General features: G+C 37.3%; 1 protein-coding gene across 5 annotated transcripts in view; it reads right to left on the bottom strand.

Moving 5' to 3' along the window:
- LOC306864389 (bifunctional 3'-5' exonuclease/ATP-dependent helicase WRN-like) overlaps positions 1–19,081 on the bottom strand; it is a 58,258-nt gene extending 39,177 nt beyond the window's left edge. For all 5 annotated transcript variants that reach the window (XM_079408393.1, XM_079408396.1, XM_079408394.1 and 2 more), the window contains exons 1-15: positions 18,909–19,081; positions 18,693–18,763; positions 17,489–17,607; positions 16,175–16,320; positions 15,946–16,094; positions 12,905–13,054; positions 11,608–11,650; positions 11,361–11,469; positions 5,592–5,853; positions 5,440–5,514; positions 5,037–5,157; positions 4,190–4,265; positions 3,981–4,048; positions 3,745–3,853; positions 1,410–1,478 (exon numbers count right to left, since the gene is read on the bottom strand). In XM_079408393.1, the coding sequence (XP_079264519.1) occupies positions 1,410–1,478; positions 3,745–3,853; positions 3,981–4,048; positions 4,190–4,265; positions 5,037–5,157; positions 5,440–5,514; positions 5,592–5,853; positions 11,361–11,469; positions 11,608–11,650; positions 12,905–13,054; positions 15,946–16,094; positions 16,175–16,320; positions 17,489–17,607; positions 18,693–18,743 (1,547 nt within the window). In that variant the 5' untranslated portion in view covers positions 18,744–18,763; positions 18,909–19,081. The remainder of the gene's footprint in view (positions 1–1,409; positions 1,479–3,744; positions 3,854–3,980; positions 4,049–4,189; positions 4,266–5,036; positions 5,158–5,439; positions 5,515–5,591; positions 5,854–11,360; positions 11,470–11,607; positions 11,651–12,904; positions 13,055–15,945; positions 16,095–16,174; positions 16,321–17,488; positions 17,608–18,692; positions 18,764–18,908) is intronic.
- Between the last annotated feature and the right edge of the window lie 1,680 nt (positions 19,082–20,761).

Here is a 20,761-nt window from a genome sequence, read left to right as displayed (position 1 = left end):
GAAAATGGTTTTTACGTTGAGATCAACAACTTTCGTTATGCCGAGATCACGAGAAAATTAAGTTGTGATCACGAGAAAACAAGACAGAAAAATTATAATAATGCATGGCCGCTTAGAACTTCCGTAGATTTGTGAGAAAACTGCATCAGAAAAAATTTATAGAGTTTGGGTGTAACCCAGTGGTTATTTTTGGTATAGTGCCCAAGCAAAATCTCACAGGAACCACAATTTTTGTGATATCAACTTCAATTTGGAACATAACTTGGTTAGGCATATGGCTTTGATTTCTTAGCAATTTTACAGTGCAACATATTTTACTAAATATTTATTTTATTAAAATAAATTGTAAATTATAAATATAAATTAAATAAAAATTGTATACTACATTATCTTTATTGTAAACTTATAACTTTTTTATCATTTCTTTTTTTGAAATGCTTTCACTTCAGCAATAATCAGCTATGTGTCTTTTTAAAAAGAGACCAACTTTAGGTCTGTATTCCAAAGTGTTCAGGAATTACAAGCATGCTGTAACAAGCATTGATAAACAAGAGTTCTGTTTTCAGTGAATTTATACCCCAAAGGGCCAACATATCCTGGGGAAACAAACATTAAAATCAAATATAAAAGTCAAGTTTTGGAGAATAGCAATAAATACATTTTCTGATGTCTCTTTCTGGTTTTGCCCTTTTTTAGGGTTAAAATAAGGCATAAACAACTAGGTGGACCCTTTGGAATGAGTTGGTTATCTTCAATAATTGCTCACAAAATTGTGTAAATGGCTCTCTCTATCGAGATCTTTCCACAGCATCTCTAAGATTAAAAAAATAGTTCACCCAGAAATGAATATTTTGTTATCATTTACTCATCCTTGAAGATATTCTGAATGAAATCTGAGATTTATTTCCCTCTATTTAAAGTCCATTCCATCAAAACGTTGACGTTTCAACAAGTTCTCAAAAACATCATGAATATAAATAATGTATGAATAGAGCAGTTTAACCCAGGTCTTCTGAGGAGACACAATCGCTTCTTATGAAGAGCAGATTTAATACTGATTGATGCAAATGCATAGAGCACGGAAGCACAACCACACTTGCTTGATGCACGAGAACATCCCCTTGTTGGTTTTCACGTGTCAATCAAGCACAGTTGAGCTGTATGTGATGCACACTATATATGCACGTTGACCAGTGTTTATATGTGAATGCATGCTTAAATTTATCAGAGCAAATCTAAATTTAAGAAATTTATATGTAAAAGCAGATAATTCAAAGCTGTTCGCATGCTTTTTCTTGTTTAATATTCAATTTTTTTTTTTTTTTTGAATCTTTTTTATAAGATGGAGTGTAGCATGTAACATCACAGGACAAGCTCCCAAATGTATTTCATGCCAACTAGCCTCTCACCTCTTCACTTCCTCATTCAGGTTCTTGGTCTGAGCAGATCCAAGAAAACAAGCAGGAATGTTTGACATTCTGCAACACAAACACAAACATGAATGAAAGATAAATCAGTGGAGGTCTCATGTGTCTCATTTACAAACACACAATGTTCTGCCATGCGATATATTCTTTTTGAAATGTATGTTAAAGGTGCCATAGAATGCATTGATACAATATTTTAAATTGTTCTCTGATATCTACATATAAGGTATGTGGCTTAGGTAAGGGCAAAAATTCTCCAGAAACGGTTTTACATGTCCATTTACAACCCTAGGATTTGTCCCTAGAATTAAATGGTCTGTTATTGGCTTATTTGGAAGGGTCATGAATAATTATGTTGAGCTCTGCTCTGATTGGCTGTTTCACAGCGCGGCTCATTTCAGTAACTCACACAGCAAACAGATCTCTACTGTCTGGCGTGAACGATGGAGAGATTAGGCATCCAACCTTATATGTCTGAGCCTGTATCAGACAAAGATACAGATTTTGAGAGATTTATCAAGAATGTTTAACGTCCGTGGTATGAACATGATCGCTGCGAGACGCTGGTGGAGTGAACAAGGCTTGAGAGAGAGTTGTGAGTGAGGGTGGGAAAGTTAATAAAGTAGGACGTTGCAGTGTAGGGTCAGCGGCATCTTTATCTTATCTTAATTGCAAATGATTTGAAATAATTATTATTTTTATTTATTTATAATTTTTTTTGTTTTAATAGCAATATCTGGCAACACTGCATCGATGATTCGGTGTTGCAGGTCCGGCTGGCCTAGAACATGGGCGGGTTTATGCAAATGTTGGGGGTGTAAATATTAATGATCCCGACTGTAACGTCAGTCGGTGTTATGTTGGGATTCGTCTATTTTTCAGCTGTCTTTTGCACGCACAAGATTTACATAAGGAGGAGGAAACAATGGTGTTTGAGGCTCATGGTATGTCACTTCCATGTACAGAACTCTTATTCAACTTTGCCAAGGTAAATATAGTTTTCCATTCTATGGCACCTTTAAATGCTGTATTATATAGACCACTCAGTTGCAGGCTGACCATGCCACTACATCAGCCTGCATCCAGATCTTAGTTACATTTGAATGTTTAAGTTGCATTACAGTTTTGACGCCTCCGTCTCAATATACTGTACATTCACATCAAATGTTAACTCAGCAGTAAAGTTACACTCACGGGACACTGCACTTATTCGCAATCACAAAAGCACTTTATTTGCATGTGCTTTAAAGTCTTGCCGGTTAAACATTTCATTCACATGCTGTTCTGACACGCTTTTCTGAACACCTGAAGTGTACGCACACTAAAAAACTGATTACTGGATTATTTAAGTTATCTTTCGCATCTAATTGCGCTAATACTGTCAAAAACATGCAAGGTTTACATATAAACAACACAGTTGGTTATGAGAAAAGTAAAGTGAAAGTAAACATTTGAGAGAAAATGATGTGTGCCTGTATATTAGATGCGTGCAGCTCTTAAAGTGACAGCAGACTAATAGACCTAAACATGCTGCCGCTTGTCATTAAAGGGATAGCTCACCCAAAATTTTTAATTCTGTTGTTATTTGCTCACTCTCATGTTGTCCCAAACCTGTATTCATTTCTTTCTTCTGCAAAACACAGAAGAAGATATTTTGAAGAATGCAGGTAACAAACAGTTGCTGGTCACCACTGACTTTGATAGTAGGGGGAAAATACTATGAACCCACATTCTTCAAAATATCTTCTTTTGTTAAACAGATGAAAGATACTCATTCAGGTTTAAAACAACTTGAGAGTGAGTAGGTGATGATAAAAGTTAAATTTTTGGGTGAATTATTCCTTTAATGTTAATAAAACAACAAAACAGAAAAATCACTCACTGCTCTTGACTGAAGAGCTTTAATACAATCAATTTATAATTTTTACAGTGATGTGTATATAGTGTTTTATTTTTATATTTATTCAATTTCTTGAATGCTACTAGAAAATAAAGCACTGTTTGTTTTATTTGTATATTATGTGTATTTGTAATGTGTATCTTTGTTCTTATATTTAAATAACGACGATAATGACAAAGATTTTACTCTTTGCCCTCTTTGGCCTAAATATCTGCAATTCTTTTTTATTTTATATTTTGTTACCTTCTAAGGCTTTGTTTTTAAAATAGGGAAATTACTGTACTGCTCAGACAATTTGCAAAATAGTAAAACCAACATGACAAAGAATCGTGATAAAATTATACATCATGATTTTCTGGAAAAAATCGTGATATGATATAGTTAAAAGTGAGGTGAAGTTAAAGAACTGTGACGTACTGTAGGTGAAGCACCTGGTCCTCCATGAGAGCGATGAGAGGGGAAATGACCACACTGACGGTCTGGCAGTACACTGGAGGAAACTGGAAACACAAACTCTTCCCATAACCTGCCAACACAACCATTCATGAGAGCAGAACACAAACTTAGACAAGTCAAATTTATTTGTATATGAAAACGATTAAAGATAATTTAGTAAATATCTCATAACTTCAATGATCAAGAAAAAGTTATACCAGTTGCCATGACAACAAGATTATCTCTCCTCTCCGTGAGAACAGAGTGAATCACTTTCCACTGAACCCTGAAAAACCATGAGCAACATATGACAGATCACATAAAAAACAAACAGTGTGCTAATGGCAATAACAACAACATATATGCTTATTCTTAATCATAAACAAAAGTATAGTAAAAGACACACCGATACTTCTTCAAAACTTACGGTTTAAAGCTGTGATGTCCAAAGTACATTTTTAGACATTTAATTTGTTCAGGAACAGGTTGTGGGATGCTTGGATCTTAACAGAAAAAAAAAACAAATCTGGCTTGTTGAAATTCAAAACCGCTGCTAACGAATATTAAACAAGACATAGTTTACGTACTGATAATATCCATAGTAATTCAAAGTAACCTGAAGTTATACGTAAAAAAGAAACCTGATATAATTAGCTATGTATCCTATGAATCCAAATAGTGTTTATATGAACACTAAATAACATGATCAGGTTGATGTGTGTTTATGTCACAAGCTTCAGTATTCAGTATAAATATATATATATTTGCTCTTTTGAAGCATTGATCTTGCTTCTATTTATCAAGCAGTAAAATCCTGTGACCAAAACAATCCATCTGCAGATGAGAGTATAAAGTGAGGACTGATGGGACGTTATTCTGCTCCACTTCAGACGAAGGGTGGAAGGAGAATTTTAAAATAAGTCATTTATGACACTTGATTCTGCAAAAACAACAGCTCGTTCCACGCGTCATACGTCATTATGCCATTTCTACATCACTGCACATGCACAGTACTTTCCAGTTTCAGTTTTTAAATGTTTACATGTCCTCTCGATCGGATTAGAAAAGGTCTACACCGCCTCTTCCAATCTGATTGAGATTTGAATATCACAATTAGATCAATTAAGACTTATATAAATAAATATAAAATGTGAAGAATATTCAAGCTGAACAAGACACATCATCAGTCAGGGATTACATGACAATAAAATATATAACTGTATATAAATCTGGGAAGGCTATTTATGTTTAAGCATCAAGGACAGTAAATTTACCAAACCCCTCTTCCTCGTCTTCCTCAACATCCTCGTCATCATCTTCAGCACCAGACCGTGGGACAAGCGCCTGTTTCTCATGACCATGTTCACCATTTAATTTTTCTATGTCAGCAGCACACTGACAAGCAACAGAAGAGAAACACGGCAAGAGGCATCAACTATTAGGCATCAAACTATTTGAGTAAATCTTGTATTTTCAGAGAAAAAGTGCCATCATTTATCTCATTCTCAAGTTTTTCAAGATGAGATTTTTGGACTTTCCTTGGCTATTTTGGAGCTTGACAAGCTTAATTTAATAACAGCCTCAAAGACACATGGGTAATAATGTTTTTTGTGAACGATCACTCTGCAGCTATCATCTGAAAACATAACGTGACCTGCATTCATCGATCAGTTTTACCTTCATCATTTCATCATCAAAATCTTCATCACTCTCCATGTCATTAGAGTTCTTGGGGGCTGATGCTTGCTGAGTCTGAGGAAAACCATAACAATCATGAAACATCAGTAATCACACTGATAAAGCACGGAGGAGCTGAATGCAGCAGTCACCTGGAAATCTAAGATACACTCTTCCTCCAGCTGCTCCTGTCTGGCCTGCTGCTCCAGCATCTGCAGCTCATACTCAGAGATATCCAGAGACATCACACCCTCTCTCTCAGTGTGCCTGCCAGCGTCTTCCTCAGACTGACTATAGCTCTGTGGCTTAGTCTTAGCTTCTTCAACTGACGGATCAAACGGTTTGCTGCCATTCGACAAAACGCATCTTAGAGATGCAACGGTCTGAGACAGATCATCCACTAGTCTCGCAACACTGCAAAAATCATACAAATCATTTAAACATCATAACTCACGTAATATTAATAATAATCATGCACAGGGAGAATTATGGACCACGGACAATAGAATTGTGCAATTTATGCTTTGTGATTTGAAATCTCCCTTTTGCCTCTACATTTCAAGCAGGGATCATATCATGTGAAATTAGAGATGTACCAAAATGTGGTCTGTCAAAAATGTAGGTTGCTGACTGAAAACGACGTTTTCAAAAGAGTGATGAAAAATGATAATTAGATATTACATATAATTTGGTAGAAAAACAAAGTGTTGAGAAGAGACGGACTACAGCTGCGTAAGTGTTTTGAATAACTTGGTTGCAGTTCAGTTGTTTAAATAATTTACTTGCTACTAGGAAGGAATAGTTTGTTTCCTACTTATTTCTACTCTGCATTTTCGTTGTTCTCTCTGTTAATTGCACTTACTGGAAATTAGAATAATTTGCGCCTCAGCTGTGAACGAGCCTTTGTGTTTGTGCAAAGTGTTAGTTTCGTCTTGAGCTATTTAGCAGTCCTTTAACCTCATTGGCTGGGCTGATCAGAAGCCGGCAACAGCGACTGTGAAAGTATTTAAACTGCTCGTCGCTGCTCTAAGGTTGGGAAAGCCGATTAGTCACCAGAAGAGACGGACTACAGCTGCGTAAGTGTTTTGAATAACTTGGTTGCAGTTCAGTTGTTTAAATAATTTACTTGCTACTAGGAAGGAATAGTTCGTTTCCTACCTATTTCTACTCTGCATTTCCGTTGTTCTCTCTGTTAATTGCACTTGCTGGAAATTAGAATAATTTGCGCCTCAGCTGTGAACGAGCCTTTGTGTTTGTGCAAAGTGTTAGTTTCGTCTTGAGCTATTTAGCAGTCCTTTAACCTCATTGGCTGGGCTGATCAGAAGCCGGCAACAGATGTTTTCACTCTAGTTTCTTAGACTGTATTTAGTTGATGTCAGAGCGCTGGGAAGCGTTCAGCCTCCTCGTGTGAAGACCAACGAGTGTAAAGACAGACGACTTTTTCCTGCGCGACTTTGACCGAGCAACGACACCGAGCACACACTTAAGTATCCTTTATATATCTTCCCTCACGCTTTCCTATCCTCTATCATGTGTTTCCAAACCATTCCGGTTCTCTCTCTACTTCGCTCTAAAAATACATGCAGAAGGTCACGTAACCCTGCTAACCTGCGCACTCTACATCCTCCACTGCACCTCTTTCTTTCTCTGTAGGTCTTTGGAATTGCCAGTCAGCTGTCAACAAAGCCGACTTCATTTCTGCATTTTCCTTACATTCCACACTCAGCATCCTGGGCTTGACTGAGACCTGGATCCGTCCAGAAAACACGGCAACCCCAGCTGCTCTCTCTCACAATTTCTCTTTCTCTCACACCCCTAGGCAAGTTGGCCGGGGTGGGGGCACTGGCTTGCTCATTTCTAACAATTGGAAATACTCTACCCACTCTCCCCTAGGCAATCTCAACTCATTTGAATCGCATGCTGTTACTGTGACAGCTCCTATAAGACTCCAGATTGTGGTAATCTATCGTCCGCCGGGCCAAATACCACCAACCTTCCTAGACGAGCTGGACGGACTGCTGTCGTCTTTCATGGAGGATGGCACTCCACTCTTAGTCTTCGGCGATTTCAACATTCACCTAGACAAGCCTTATGCTACAGACTTCCAGTCACTCCTAGCTTCATTTGATCTCAAACGCCTCACCACTACTAGCACGCACAAATCTGGTAACCAACTCGACTTAATTTATACACGCAATTGTTCTACAGATAACATTCTGGTACAACCACTCCACATCTCGGACCATTTCTTCATTACATTTACGTTACATTTTGCAACTCAGGTGCCACCATCTCCCTTACCGGTTACTTTCAGACGCAACCTACGCTCCCTTTCCCCCTCCCTTCTTTCCTCTGTAGTATCCTCCTCTCTTCCCTCGCCTACCCATTTCTCTTCTCTGGATGTAAATGCAGCCACTGACACTTTATGCTCTACCTTAACCTCTTGTCTAGACGACATCTGTCCTCTCTCCTCTAGGCCAGCACGGGCTGCTCCTTCTAACCCCTGGTTATCCGATGTTCTCCGAGAGAATCGGACCAAACTCAGAGCGGCAGAGAGAAAATGGCGCAAATCAAACGATCCGTCGGACCTGAGTAGGTATCAGTCTTTGCTTTCATCTTTCTCTACTGAAGTCCACACTGCCAAATCCTCACATTTCCACAACAAGATCACCAGCGCTCCAGACATGAGTAATCTCTTCAGAACATTTAATTCTCTCCTCTGTCCCCCTCCTCCACCTCCCACCACTTTGATAACCGCTGAAGACTTTCCCTCTTTTCACAGACAAAACTAGAACAATCCGCAACCAGTTCTCAACTCCGCAGGACCTCCGATCAACCACATCCACCGCTCTAGCTCCCATCTTCTCCTTCTGTCCCCTCACCGAGGCAGAAGTATCCAAACTTCTCCTCTCCAGCCATCCTACAACATGTCCTCTCGACCCGATCCCCTCACATCTTCTCCAAACAATCTCTCCCACACTCTTACCGGCACTCACACACATTATCAACACATCTCTCCTCACAGGCATCTTCCCCACAGCATTCAAGCAGGCTCGGGTAACCCCACTGATCAAAAAACCTACATTAAATGCTTCTCTTTTAGATAACTACAGACCTGTCTCTCTCCTTCCATTCATAGGGAAAACACTCGAACGAGCTGTCTTCAACCAGCTCTCGCGGTTTCTTTCACAGTACAACAAGCTGGATGCTAAACAGTCAGGTTTCAGGAGTGGCCATTCAACAGAGACTGCGCTACTCTCAGTCACTGAAGCCCTGCGAACTACAAAGGCTGATTCCAAATCGTCAGTCCTCATTCTGCTGGATCTCTCTGCTGCTTTTGACACTGTCAATCATCAGATTCTCCTGTCTACACTCTCTTCACTGGGCATCACTGGAATTCCACTTCGCTGGTTTGAATCCTATCTCACCGGTAGATCCTTCAGGGTGACCTGGGGAGGGGAGGTATCCAAACCACATCAACTGATCACTGGAGTTCCTCAGGGATCGGTTCTTGGACCCCTCCTCTTCTCCACGTACACTACATCGCTGGGTCCCATCATACATGCACATGGCTTCTCCTATCACTGCTACGCCGATGGCACGCAGCTCTATCTCTCTTTTCAACCAGATGACCCAACGGTAGCTGCACGGATCTCAGGCTGCCTGGCGGACATCTCGGCATGGATGAAAGAACATCACCTACAGCTCAACCTGGCAAAGACGGAACTTCTGGTCTTCCCTGCCACCCCGACTCTACGGCATGACTTCACGATTCAGTTCGGCTCATCAGTGATTACCCCATCAACTTCGGTCAGAAATCTTGGTGTAATCTTTGATGACCAGCTGACCTTCAAAGAGCACATTGCAAAGACTGCTCGTTCCTGCAGGTTTGCACTACACAACATCAGAAAGATCAGGCCCTTTCTGACAGAGCATGCTGCGCAACTTCTTGTCCAGGCCCTGGTTGTTTCTAGACTGGACTACTGCAATGCTCTTCTGGCTGGTCTGCCATCAAACGCAATCAAACCTCTACAAATGATTCAGAATGCAGCGGCACGACTGATCTTCAACGAGCCCAAAAGAGCGCATGTTACACCTCTCTTCATCTCCTTGCACTGGCTACCAGTGGCAGCTCGCATCCAGTTCAAGTCACTGATGCTTGCGTACAGATCTACCACAGGCTCTGCACCCTCCTACTTCCACTCACTATTACGAACCTACATCCCCTCCAGAAGTTTGAGATCTGCTAGTGAGCGACGCCTTGTGGTACCATCACAGAGAGGCTCAAAATCACTCTCCAGAACATTCTCGTTCACCATTCCTGGCTGGTGGAATAATCTTCCCACCCCTATCCGGAACGCCGGATCCCTGGCAACCTTCAAGCAACAACTGAAAACTCATCTCTTTCGGCAGTACTTGACTTCATCCTAAACTCAAAAAAAAAAAAAAAAAACTTTCCCTCTATCTTTCTCTCCACCTACTAGCTTGCACTTATTTGAACAATGACTGAGACTTGGTGTTACGAGCACTTCCTCTGTCTGACTGCCTCTTCAAGATGAATCGCTTTTTGTATTCCCCAATTGTAAGTCGCTTTGGATAAAAGCGTCTGCCAAATGACTAAATGTAAATGTAAATGTTTTACTGGTGCGAAGATGAGTAGTGGTGATACTTTGTACAACATTTTCAACTGCTTTTTATCACTGAATTAAAAGCACCAAATTAATTTGTGTCATGTTATAGGGATTACTGAACAGACATTTAGAAGTTGATTTGAAGTTGATAAAATGCAGTATTTAAAGTATTTAAAATAAAAATAATTCTCTGTAAACACTTGCATTTTTACAATACTATAAGTGTGTCCTATCAGTTAATGAAAAGTTCGACATACAATTGTGGTCTTCATGCTCACTTTAAACATTTGGGCCAAATACAGGAAATACACCATATTAGTAGTCAAGTGTAAAGACCGCAAGTGTGGGTATTTGGACAAGGCATCAATCGCCGTTTATGGATACTATAGGAATTAATGAGATGTGCATTATGCTTTTTTGGCAAAAGTTTGCAGGCTTGCCAGGCTTTGCTCGTATTGTCTAATGACAGCGGACATGTTTTGAATGGGGCAAAATGCAACACTCAATATAGCGACTCTATCGAAGGAAGCCCCGCCTTCTTTTTTTTTTTTCTTTTTTTTTTTCCCTTTCTTTTCTTCTCTTTTTTTTTTTTTTCCCTTTTTCCTTTCTCCTTCTCTTTTTTTTTTTTTTTTTTCCCGGCCTGTCAGTAACACAGATAACACATGACAGTACGTATGTGTAGCTATGCTATCATCATTCACAGCCTTTTTTTTTTTTTTAGGGAAGCCCCGCCTTCTGAATAAAAGATCCAATCGCTAATCAGTAAAGTCAGCGTGTCACCGCAGCTGGCATTAGAAGTCCCGGTTGCTATAGAAACAGTCAGCATTCTAAAGGCCTGTTCACACCAGGAACGATAACTATAAAGATAAGGATAAAGATATAATTCTAAAAATTATTCTCAATATTAAAGAATAGCAGAGTCCACACCACAACTATAACGATAAAGGCACAGAGAAACTATATAGTTGGAATCACTTTCAGAACGACTTTTTCCAGCTGATGAACGATAAAAATATTGACAGCCAATCGTAATCAATCCTGCTATCACGAGCTGGAGAATTTAAAGCAGCAGATGAGCGTGCGCTGAGAATAAACAGACGATATCGTTCGCTGGTGTGAGAACAAGAATGGTATTTGAGAAAAAGAAACAACATTTATGAGACATTTGTTGTCAGATTACATCGGTCGGCCTCTATATTTAACTAATGATAAGAGTAAATACAATGCCAACAATACTGGACCCAACCCTAACATTATCACTGGACTTCAGAGGAAATAAATAGCACTGACCTGGTCAAACAGTCAAGCTCATCTGGAAGATTATCAGCGAGATCGTTAAGATCACGAGCAATCTGAAAAACGCTCTGTTTCAAAGCGAGTGCTGAGGTTTCTGAGCAGCCTGCAGGCACATGAACACAGAGCAAGTGTACAGAAAGACACGTAGATATACAAATATTACATATCTAGTGCAGAAAAAAAATGCAAGTACATTAGAATAGTACAGCCATAACATTAACACGAAAACAACTGATCTCACCAGACATCATTTCCTGTAGACTCTGATAAATGAGCAATCCAGCCTGTTAGGGAAATAAACGATTTTTATTAACATCAAGATAATATAATATTATATTCACATACAGCTGAAGTCAAAAGTTTACATGCACCTTGCAGAATCTGCAAAATGTTAATCATTTTACCACAATAAGAGGGATCAAACAAAACACGTTATTTTTTTAATACTGTGCTGAATAAGATATTTCACATAAAAGATGTTGACATATAGTCCACAAGAGGAGAAAATAATAGCTGAATTTATACAAATGACTCATTCAAAAGTTTACATCCCCTTGATTCTTAATACTGTGTTGTTAGCTGAATGATCCACAGCTGTATGTTTTTGTTTAGTGATAGTTTAGAAGAGTCCCTTGTTTGTCCTGTTCTTCAGAAAAAACTTCAGCTCCCACAAATTCTTTGGTTTTACAGCATTTTTGTGTATTTGAACCCTTTCCAGCAATGACTGTATGATTTTGAGATCAATCTTTTCACACTGAGGACAACTGAGGGACTCATATGCAACTATTACAGAAGGTTCAAATGCTCACTGGTGCTCCAGAAGGAAAAACCATGCATTAAGAGTCAAGGGGTGAAAACGTTTTGAATTTGAAGATCAGGGTAAATTGAACTTATTTTGTTTTCTGGGAAACTTGTAAGTATTTTCTGTAGCTTCTGAAGGGCAGTATTAAATGAAAAAAATATGATATTTAGGCAAAATAAGAAAAATGTTCACATCTGCATTCTGTTCAAAAGTGTTCACCCCCCGGCTCTTAATGCATCGTTTTCCTTCTGGAGCAGGGATGGGCAACTTCAGTCCTGGAGGGCCACTGTCCTGCAGAGTTTAGCTCCAACCCTAATCAGACACATCAGAACAAGCTAATCAAGGTCTTCAAGATCATTAGAAAGCTACAGGCAGGTGTGTTTGATTAGGGTTGGAGCTAAACTCTGCATGACAGTGGCCCTCCAGGACTGAAGTTGCCCATCCCTGTTCTGCAGCATCAGTGATTCTGCAAGGTGTATGTAAACTTTTGACTTCAACTGTACATACATACACACACACACACACACACACACAAACATAATGTATGCGTGTGTATCTACATATAAATATACAAAGTACACACACATATATATTATGTAAACACAAACTTTTCTTTTGGATGTGATTAAATCACAATTAATTGATTTGACAGATATATATTGACGGCATTTAGTTCGTCACACCACAGTTTTACCCATTTACTGTTCCTTAACTGCAACTGTTTATTTCGACTCACGTAAGCATCTGTGGCAGCATATCTCTTCTGGTCTTCTGTCAGACCATAGTCGTCCCAGTGACTACAGCGCACAAGTTTGTCTTTGAAGAGCTGCTTCTTCAACAAGTGCTTCACTAGACCGTCCAAACTCCACTTCTCACAACATCTCAGCTGAATAAAACAAACAACATCAACTTATCTCACTCAAAATCAACATGAATCTTTGGCATTTCAGGGTACTGTGGTCAATTTGAGTCAATCACGGATATTTCCTAGCATTCACTGTCTTCCATGGCAATATTGTACTCAGACTGCTCATCCAGCACTACTTTCATGTTTGTCATATCACACCGCTAACTCGCTCTCTCAATTCAACCAAGCATCACCTTGCCATTTATCATCTGCAGTGAAAATACCATCAGAGAACTTCAGTATTAACATGAACACTAAAACAATATTACAGTTGCTAGACTGATTTTTTTTACAGTAATGGACTATTTTTTTCTCTGCCAAAGCTTCAAGATAGTAATAGGTCATTTCATGTTCAAATCAATATTTCATGTCCTTGTATCAGTGTTACTTTAGCATTATGTATGTAGTATTATAGTATTTATTAACATTTTGAATGAGTTTTTCTTTTTCCATTTTCCATCACATACTGTTATGTAGTTTTTTTTCCCTATATAACTTACATTTTTATTTCACTTTCAGTTTTAGTCCTTCAACAAACTTATTTCAGTTAACTGCCAAGGCAACATTTCCAAGTCTAATATTTGCATTTTATTTTATGTCAGCTTTATTTCAATTACTGAAAATTATTTTTAAGAGTTTTAATTAGGGCAGGGCGATAATTCGATAACGATAATTACCGCGATTATAATTTTCCTCAATAAAACGATATGAAGAGTTCGATAAATGTTCGATATAATGTTTATGATATTGTGGCAGAAATGTGGGATATTCACACTGAATTTTATTACAGGAGTAATGGTATATAATTCATTTATAGTGTATTTGTGATTAAGCTATAGCATGTGTGCATTTATATTGAATGTTTTTAGACTACAGTTTTTCATACAAATAGGCTACCTAAAAACTATATAGCTATATTTTTACCATGGTATTGAGGTGCTATATGTGGTTTAATTGTGTTTATCATGATTTAAATGTATGCTACTATGAGAGACCAATGCTTAAAAAAAACAAAAAACACTTGCTACAATTTTTACAGCTGTTACTGATTTTGATAATGAACAAAACTACCTCTGCATGCTAACTCAAGCTACTATCAAATGTGCATTTCTAAGAGACAAAAAAAGTGATATTATTATTATTAATATTATCAAGCAACCCAAACCTGTTTCTTGCTTTGAAACACTATCACTCATTAGAACATGCAGAAACTAAGAAATACATTTTTCTATTTATTTTGTTAAGGAAAATTAGTGGTCTGCTTTCTACAACTTTCACTTTGGAGCAAAAATCTGGCTTTAAACTTGAAAAAATGAAGATTTTACATTTATCGTGATAATTATCGATATCGACTGATATGAAAAAAATGATCATGATAATTTTTTTGGCCATATCGCCCAGCCCTAGTTTTAATTTTAGTTAACAATAACAACACTGCCTTGTATTTATTTATTAGGTGAGCTGCTGTGTAATAAGCTGAATTACAGTCAGCCAGTTATTATCGCAAAATAAACCCACGATTATCCTGTCAGGGTTTATTTTGTGATTGGTTGACTAATTTACTGTGCATTAACCCTTAGTCATCACCCACCAGGCAAAGGAGACATGTGATTTAAGTAATCATTCATGCTGGTAGTTTAATTCTAAGCGTTAAAGGGATAGTTCACCCAAAAATTAAAATGTATTTATCATTTACTCACCCTCAAGTTGTTCCAAACCAGTATGAACTTATTTCATGTAATATTTCACTGTAATATTTTGAAGAGTGTTGGTAACCGAACAGTTATTGGTCAATGATAATGGTGGGTAAACAATGACAATTTTCATTTTTAGGTGAACTATCCCTTTAAGAGTTTGAACAAGTTTGAGCTCCAATAACAAAGATACTTGACTCCTCAAACACTATTAATAAAGAGAGTAAAGGTTTCACACCATATCACAAAACTACTGAATGCTGTATATATATGTGATGTGATCTAGGAAAACCCATCGGATGTCGCGCTGGGACGTTTTCAGGAAATTCAAAAAATAGGTTGAATGTAAATTTTTTGTCAAAATTGGGTTTTCATTAAATTATTATTCTATAACATCTTGTCTGTCATCTCTGAAAAAGCTTGTTTCGACAAGATTCACTTGTTTAGTGCAGAAAAATAGCGATTTATTGTGGCAAACAGAAAAGTCTTTCTCTAGTGTTAAGGTGCTTTCCCTTAACACTACAAAGACAGTTCACCTAGGCTATCAAAATAAACAAAATATGTAACGTATATAATAATGGTGTATCAATACACATTTTCCGCTAGTCTTAAAGGGACCAGCACCATTTTCATATTAACGCTATGCATTACTTTCATTTAGTTCAAACGGTGACAGCGTGAAATAAATCTACAATTTAGTCCACTAAACTATAAGTTACAGTTCTAACTGTGTCTGGTTATGTTTTATAAATTCAGAGTAGAATTGAGAATTGAGAGCCTGCATGCTGTAATCTGTGATGTTTTATGAACAGATGTCCACTTAATGTTCAAATGATTGCAAGTGTTGTGTGTTCCTTGGTGTCATTTTGTATCTTCTACAACATGTACAGTGACTAAAATAAGTCTTTTACCACAGTAAAGTGACTTGATTGTTGTGCTTTTATTTTCATTGTCTCTCTTTAAACCAGTTTTTCTCAAAATTCTGTTCTTGAAAATCAACTTCAGATAACCATAACTTTTGTTATGTTCAAGCTATGGACGAAATAAAAACAGTTTCGGAAATTGCTTGAACCCAGCTTTTATATGGTATCAAAACCTATAATTGGTGAAATTTCACCATGTGGTGGGTTTTCCTAGATTGCGTCACATTTGTCTATAAACACTGAGACAGCATACCGTCTTGTTTGCCAGATCAGAGAGCTCAACAATATTCTTCAATTTGATGTCATAATCACATAATAACTTCCACTTGTCACCCTCAATTCCCACTCCAACTTTCTTGATATTTTCGTCCTCCAAAAGTATTTTCAGGCCAGGAGGAAACCCTGAAACATAAGACATACAGTACATGAGCAGATAAAAAAATAATACTAAGTAATGCCAGGCAGCTTCTGCCTGAGCCCACCTGACATGGAGGAGATATGAAACAGATAGCATTTCTCCTCTGATGCACACAGCTGCACTACAGCCACTTTCTTTGTCTTCCCTTTGGTGAAGCTGGGCGGCCATTCCAGATCAAACCCCACCGCTGAGCCTGACACCAAACCAGATCTGGAGGAGACATACAAAAGCCAAATATAAGGAGAACTTGGGAAGGTTAACAAACATCTTCACAGCATACGTTATATCAGAGATGCAAACAGGTAAGGGGGGAAAAAGGTGAGAACATTGCACGGATCGGGGGCATGCTCCACACAGAATTTATTTTAAAGATATTTGCTTTACATGCTCATTTGTAGTTACTTTAAGGTATTTCTTTTTATTACCTTATTATGTCCAAAACTGAAATTTTTCACACACAAAAAATGTAACATCTTGTTGCAACATTTTGCAAAAATCAACATTGAATTGGGTCGGCAATGCTGACCCAAAATGCAAAATGTTTGCCCTCTCCCTCTCCACCGTTCCCACATCTCAGACCTCAAATACATAAAATATTACCCTTTTCAGACAGTTTTGAAGTAAAGTAAATTTCCATGCCTTTTCCAGATACTTTTTTTTTTTTTTGCATTACAATAAAGAGAATTTATGATGAAATACTGAAGTGAACACTGGAACAATAAACAATGATAAACAATGAGAGTATAGTTCAACGCTCCCCCAAAAAACGTTGTGTGGATATGAGGCGGAACGAACGAATCTACATTTCAGTTATTTTTCCAGCAAACGCAATGCTTTTGTGAGCCAACGCAAAAGCACTGACATATAATTTTTCTTCCCATTAATTTAGTGGCTCCATAGTGCCCTCTTTTGACATCTGTGGAAAAAAACATAAAACTGCAAGCTCCTTGCTGAGGACGTTTTTTTCTTTTTTTAATGTTTTAATGTCTGTTGTGTTTCAACACTCACGCTCCATGCAGAGGAATCTGATAGTTAGTCATGGTTACTCAGCACAATCTGAGCAAGTGAGTAGCATATCTGCCACTATAACAGCCTTCTTTAATTACTTTTTATGGACAGCACTGAATATAAATCATTATTGCAGATGTGCCATTCCAGTGACTCAAAACAAGAACTATCTTTTGATTCTGAACACGGTTTATTATGCACTGGCTCAATAACTTTTTTCTAACAAAAACAAGGAGAAATCCTTAGTAGTGTACCTGGAATTGTCATTAAAAAAAAAAGTCCCAGTACAAAATTATTTTAATTCTGTCTTTAATGGGTTTTGGGGGAATTACCAAGACATGTTTTTAAGAGATTCAGCCAGATATATTACCTCAAATCTTCTGATAAAAATGAGCAGTCATGTCTTTCCTGGCTGTATATGACTGTTCCACCAAATTCCAGATAAGGAAGATCATCCTCCAGAATGCTCTTTTTATAGGGTCCTGGTGTCTGTGAAAACACACAGTAAGCCCATTCAAACAAAATGTGTATTACACTCGTGTATTAACTTTCTCAACTGCAGAGGAATTCTCCAATGCATAATTAAGTGTCCACAGCTAGAACTGTTTGTCATTGTATGTGTTTGGTTTTCTTGAATGCATTGTACAGAACTTTGGGCTGCTCTGAAGGCAGTAGGAACGTGCTATATAAGAAAATATACTAAACTAAACTTTAGTAAAACTCTAAGAGAATGCAAAGCACATAACAACCAAAGCAAAAGCCAAACTAATGACAGCACTATCACTAAAGATACATGATGCACAGAAAAACACACAAAATAATAAAAATATGGAGGGCTGCCAGGTGCTTTTCCTACAGGTGCAGTCTGCACTAATCTTACCACGTTTGTTTTCCAGCTTAGACAAATATGATATTTCCTCTCTACTTTAAACTGGTTTACCACACAGTTTTTCTCTTCAAACCAACATTTAGAAATATAAATAACTAGAACATTTAAAATAATTTGTAAAAAAAAAAATTAAATACAAAATGTTATGACGAATAGCAAGAATGAAGGTTTGTGTATTTTTGTAGAAGCGGTGGCATGCAAATATCATATCATATCATATCCACAGTACAGCATGCTCCAATGCCAGGAAACGAACACCTATACAATGAAAGCATCATAACATGCAAACTGTACAGCTTTTGATTAGACTAGATGCTACATGAAACTTAATATATTTGGAGCATAACTTTTCAACGCATTAATAAAATAATGTGAGCCTGTATAAGTAGACCAGCATTAAACCAGTATTTCTTGACTGTTGACCTGCAAACAGTGCTTTGGTTTGATTTGAATATGAGCATAGTGCTGCAGGTGTCTCAGTAAATAATGCAAATAAGTGGCTTTTACTTTCTCTCAACCAATGGAAAACATACACATTAGTGAAGGCACAGGTATAAAGAGAGCCTTTCCTCCTGCACATAACATGAAGACGACGTGCATAAAAGAAGAGGACTTCAAGCAAACAGGTCAGTTTGTGATATATGTGTGTGTGTGTGTGTGTGTTTATATTGTTGACTTCTCTCACATGTTCTTCCTGAGGTTTATTCATCCATTCAGGTAGAGTCCTGTCACCCATTATAGCTTCCTTTCATCCGTCTTTAACAATAAAACAGCACAAAGCTAGTACGAGTACATGGTAAAACTAATGTTAGTATAAAACAGTAATGGCTGTTTCCGAGCGTGACATATTAACTTAGTGTGATAATAATATTAATATCACTTTTGGCGTGCGTATACTTACAATGACGCACAAAGCACACGTTAACCGCTCACCCTGAAATTAATATTCATATTCCTCTAAAAGCTTTAATAACTCACAGCCTGTCTATACGTGTTGAATAACAATGTATATTTCTAAGCAACATCTCCAGTTACTTCAGCCAAACTCTCCCGCGCTGTATTCGCCTGTGACTCACCGCGCAGCGCCACCTGTGGGACTGGAGGGAAATACACGAGCTGGCTGTGTTACAAATAAAGCAGGCGCACACTACTTGGCTACTACTCAATGAGTGTCATCATGAGCGCGTTATTCAGCTGTTTAATATGAATGGCGTAACACTGTAAATCATCTATGTGAACAATGTCGTTATGGAACCAGTATTGTGGCACAATACGAATAATTGTGCATTAGTAGTGCATTGCATTAGTTACAATGCAACACAGTGCTGGAAGTGGTAACAGCAATCTACAAGTATTTATTTATTTCACATTTGTGACCCTGAACCATAAAACCAGTCATAAGTCATTTTTTTTTTTTGAAATTGCAATTTATACATCATCTGAAAGCTGAATAAATAATCTATCCTAATGATTTTTGGCATAAAAGAAAAATCAATAATTTTGACCCATACAGTGTATTGTTGGCTATTGCTACAAATATATCCATGCATGCTACTTATGACTGCTTTTGTGGTCCAGAGTCACATTTGATATTTCAAATGTAATAATGATTTGCATATGACAGCCCGTGCATAAGAGTACCAGCACTTTAAGCACTGGTCTATAATGAAAAATGGATAGAATTTAGAAAGTCCTATACATATATTTTTATTTTTGGATGTTTGTAAGTTGTTCTGTGGGTGAATATGAATATGCATTTGTTTTATTTGCTATATTTAGGAAAAAAGTTAATAAAAAATAAATAGGGGCACCATGAGGTTTTATATAGGAAATGGGTTAGTAACAGTAAGTCTGCGTAATTTCACACATTAGATTCTGATGCAATCTTTAATATTTTATATTACAGAAGATTTAACAGTGTGTTCATTTATAAGTTCATTACAATTAAATAAGACATATTTGAATGCATTATGAGTTTACGAGTTTCAATTACGAGAGCATAACTTTCTCAAAATTCTTAAACACAAAGATTTGGAGTGTTAAATAAAATAAATGAACGATGACAATATGATAACCATCATTTCCCTGTGGCCATCCATCCAGGGTTTTTCCCTTGCTCCAGCATCCATGGGCCATTCTACAGAATTGCTTCAATGTCAGAGTTGGAAACATCTTGAAAAAAGATGTCTTTTTCACAAATTTTGTATGTATGTAAATTGTGTAATATCCAAGGTACACATTTCTAGTAGTCAAGTCAAGTGACCTTTATTTATATAGCGCTTTTAACAACACAGATTGTGTCAAATTGTGCAGTTAATTCTCATTTCGTATTTTCAGAAAGGTTTCGAATATTTTTCCTCTCCCCAAATTTGTCACTACCAAAACAATAATTTATTACAAAGAGTTATATTTACCTTTTAAGATTTTGCTTACATCTACCTTGTAAATATATATATATATATATATATATATATATATATACTATTTTATTAAAAAGTTTTTAGAGGTAAATCAATAACAACTACAATTTTAACAATATTTCAAGTGTGATTTATGAGATTTGTTCTATTTTGAATCCCATCTTTCTTTGTAAAAGGCAGAAAAGCTGATTATACTGATTTCAAAGTTAAGGATTCATTAGTTTGATTATGCATTGAACCAAACACTATCATGGCTGATAATTCAATATACTTCATTTTTGTCAAAACATCTCATGTTTCGGTTGTGACAGCACATTTTCAGTAGTCACATTAC

Source organism: Barbus barbus (assembly GCF_936440315.1).
Source record: "Barbus barbus genome assembly, chromosome: 45".
In the NCBI taxonomy this organism is placed as follows: Eukaryota; Metazoa; Chordata; class Actinopteri; order Cypriniformes; family Cyprinidae; genus Barbus; species Barbus barbus.
Note: the sequence above shows the minus strand (reverse complement) of the source record. Positions and strands in the feature narration are given on the sequence as shown.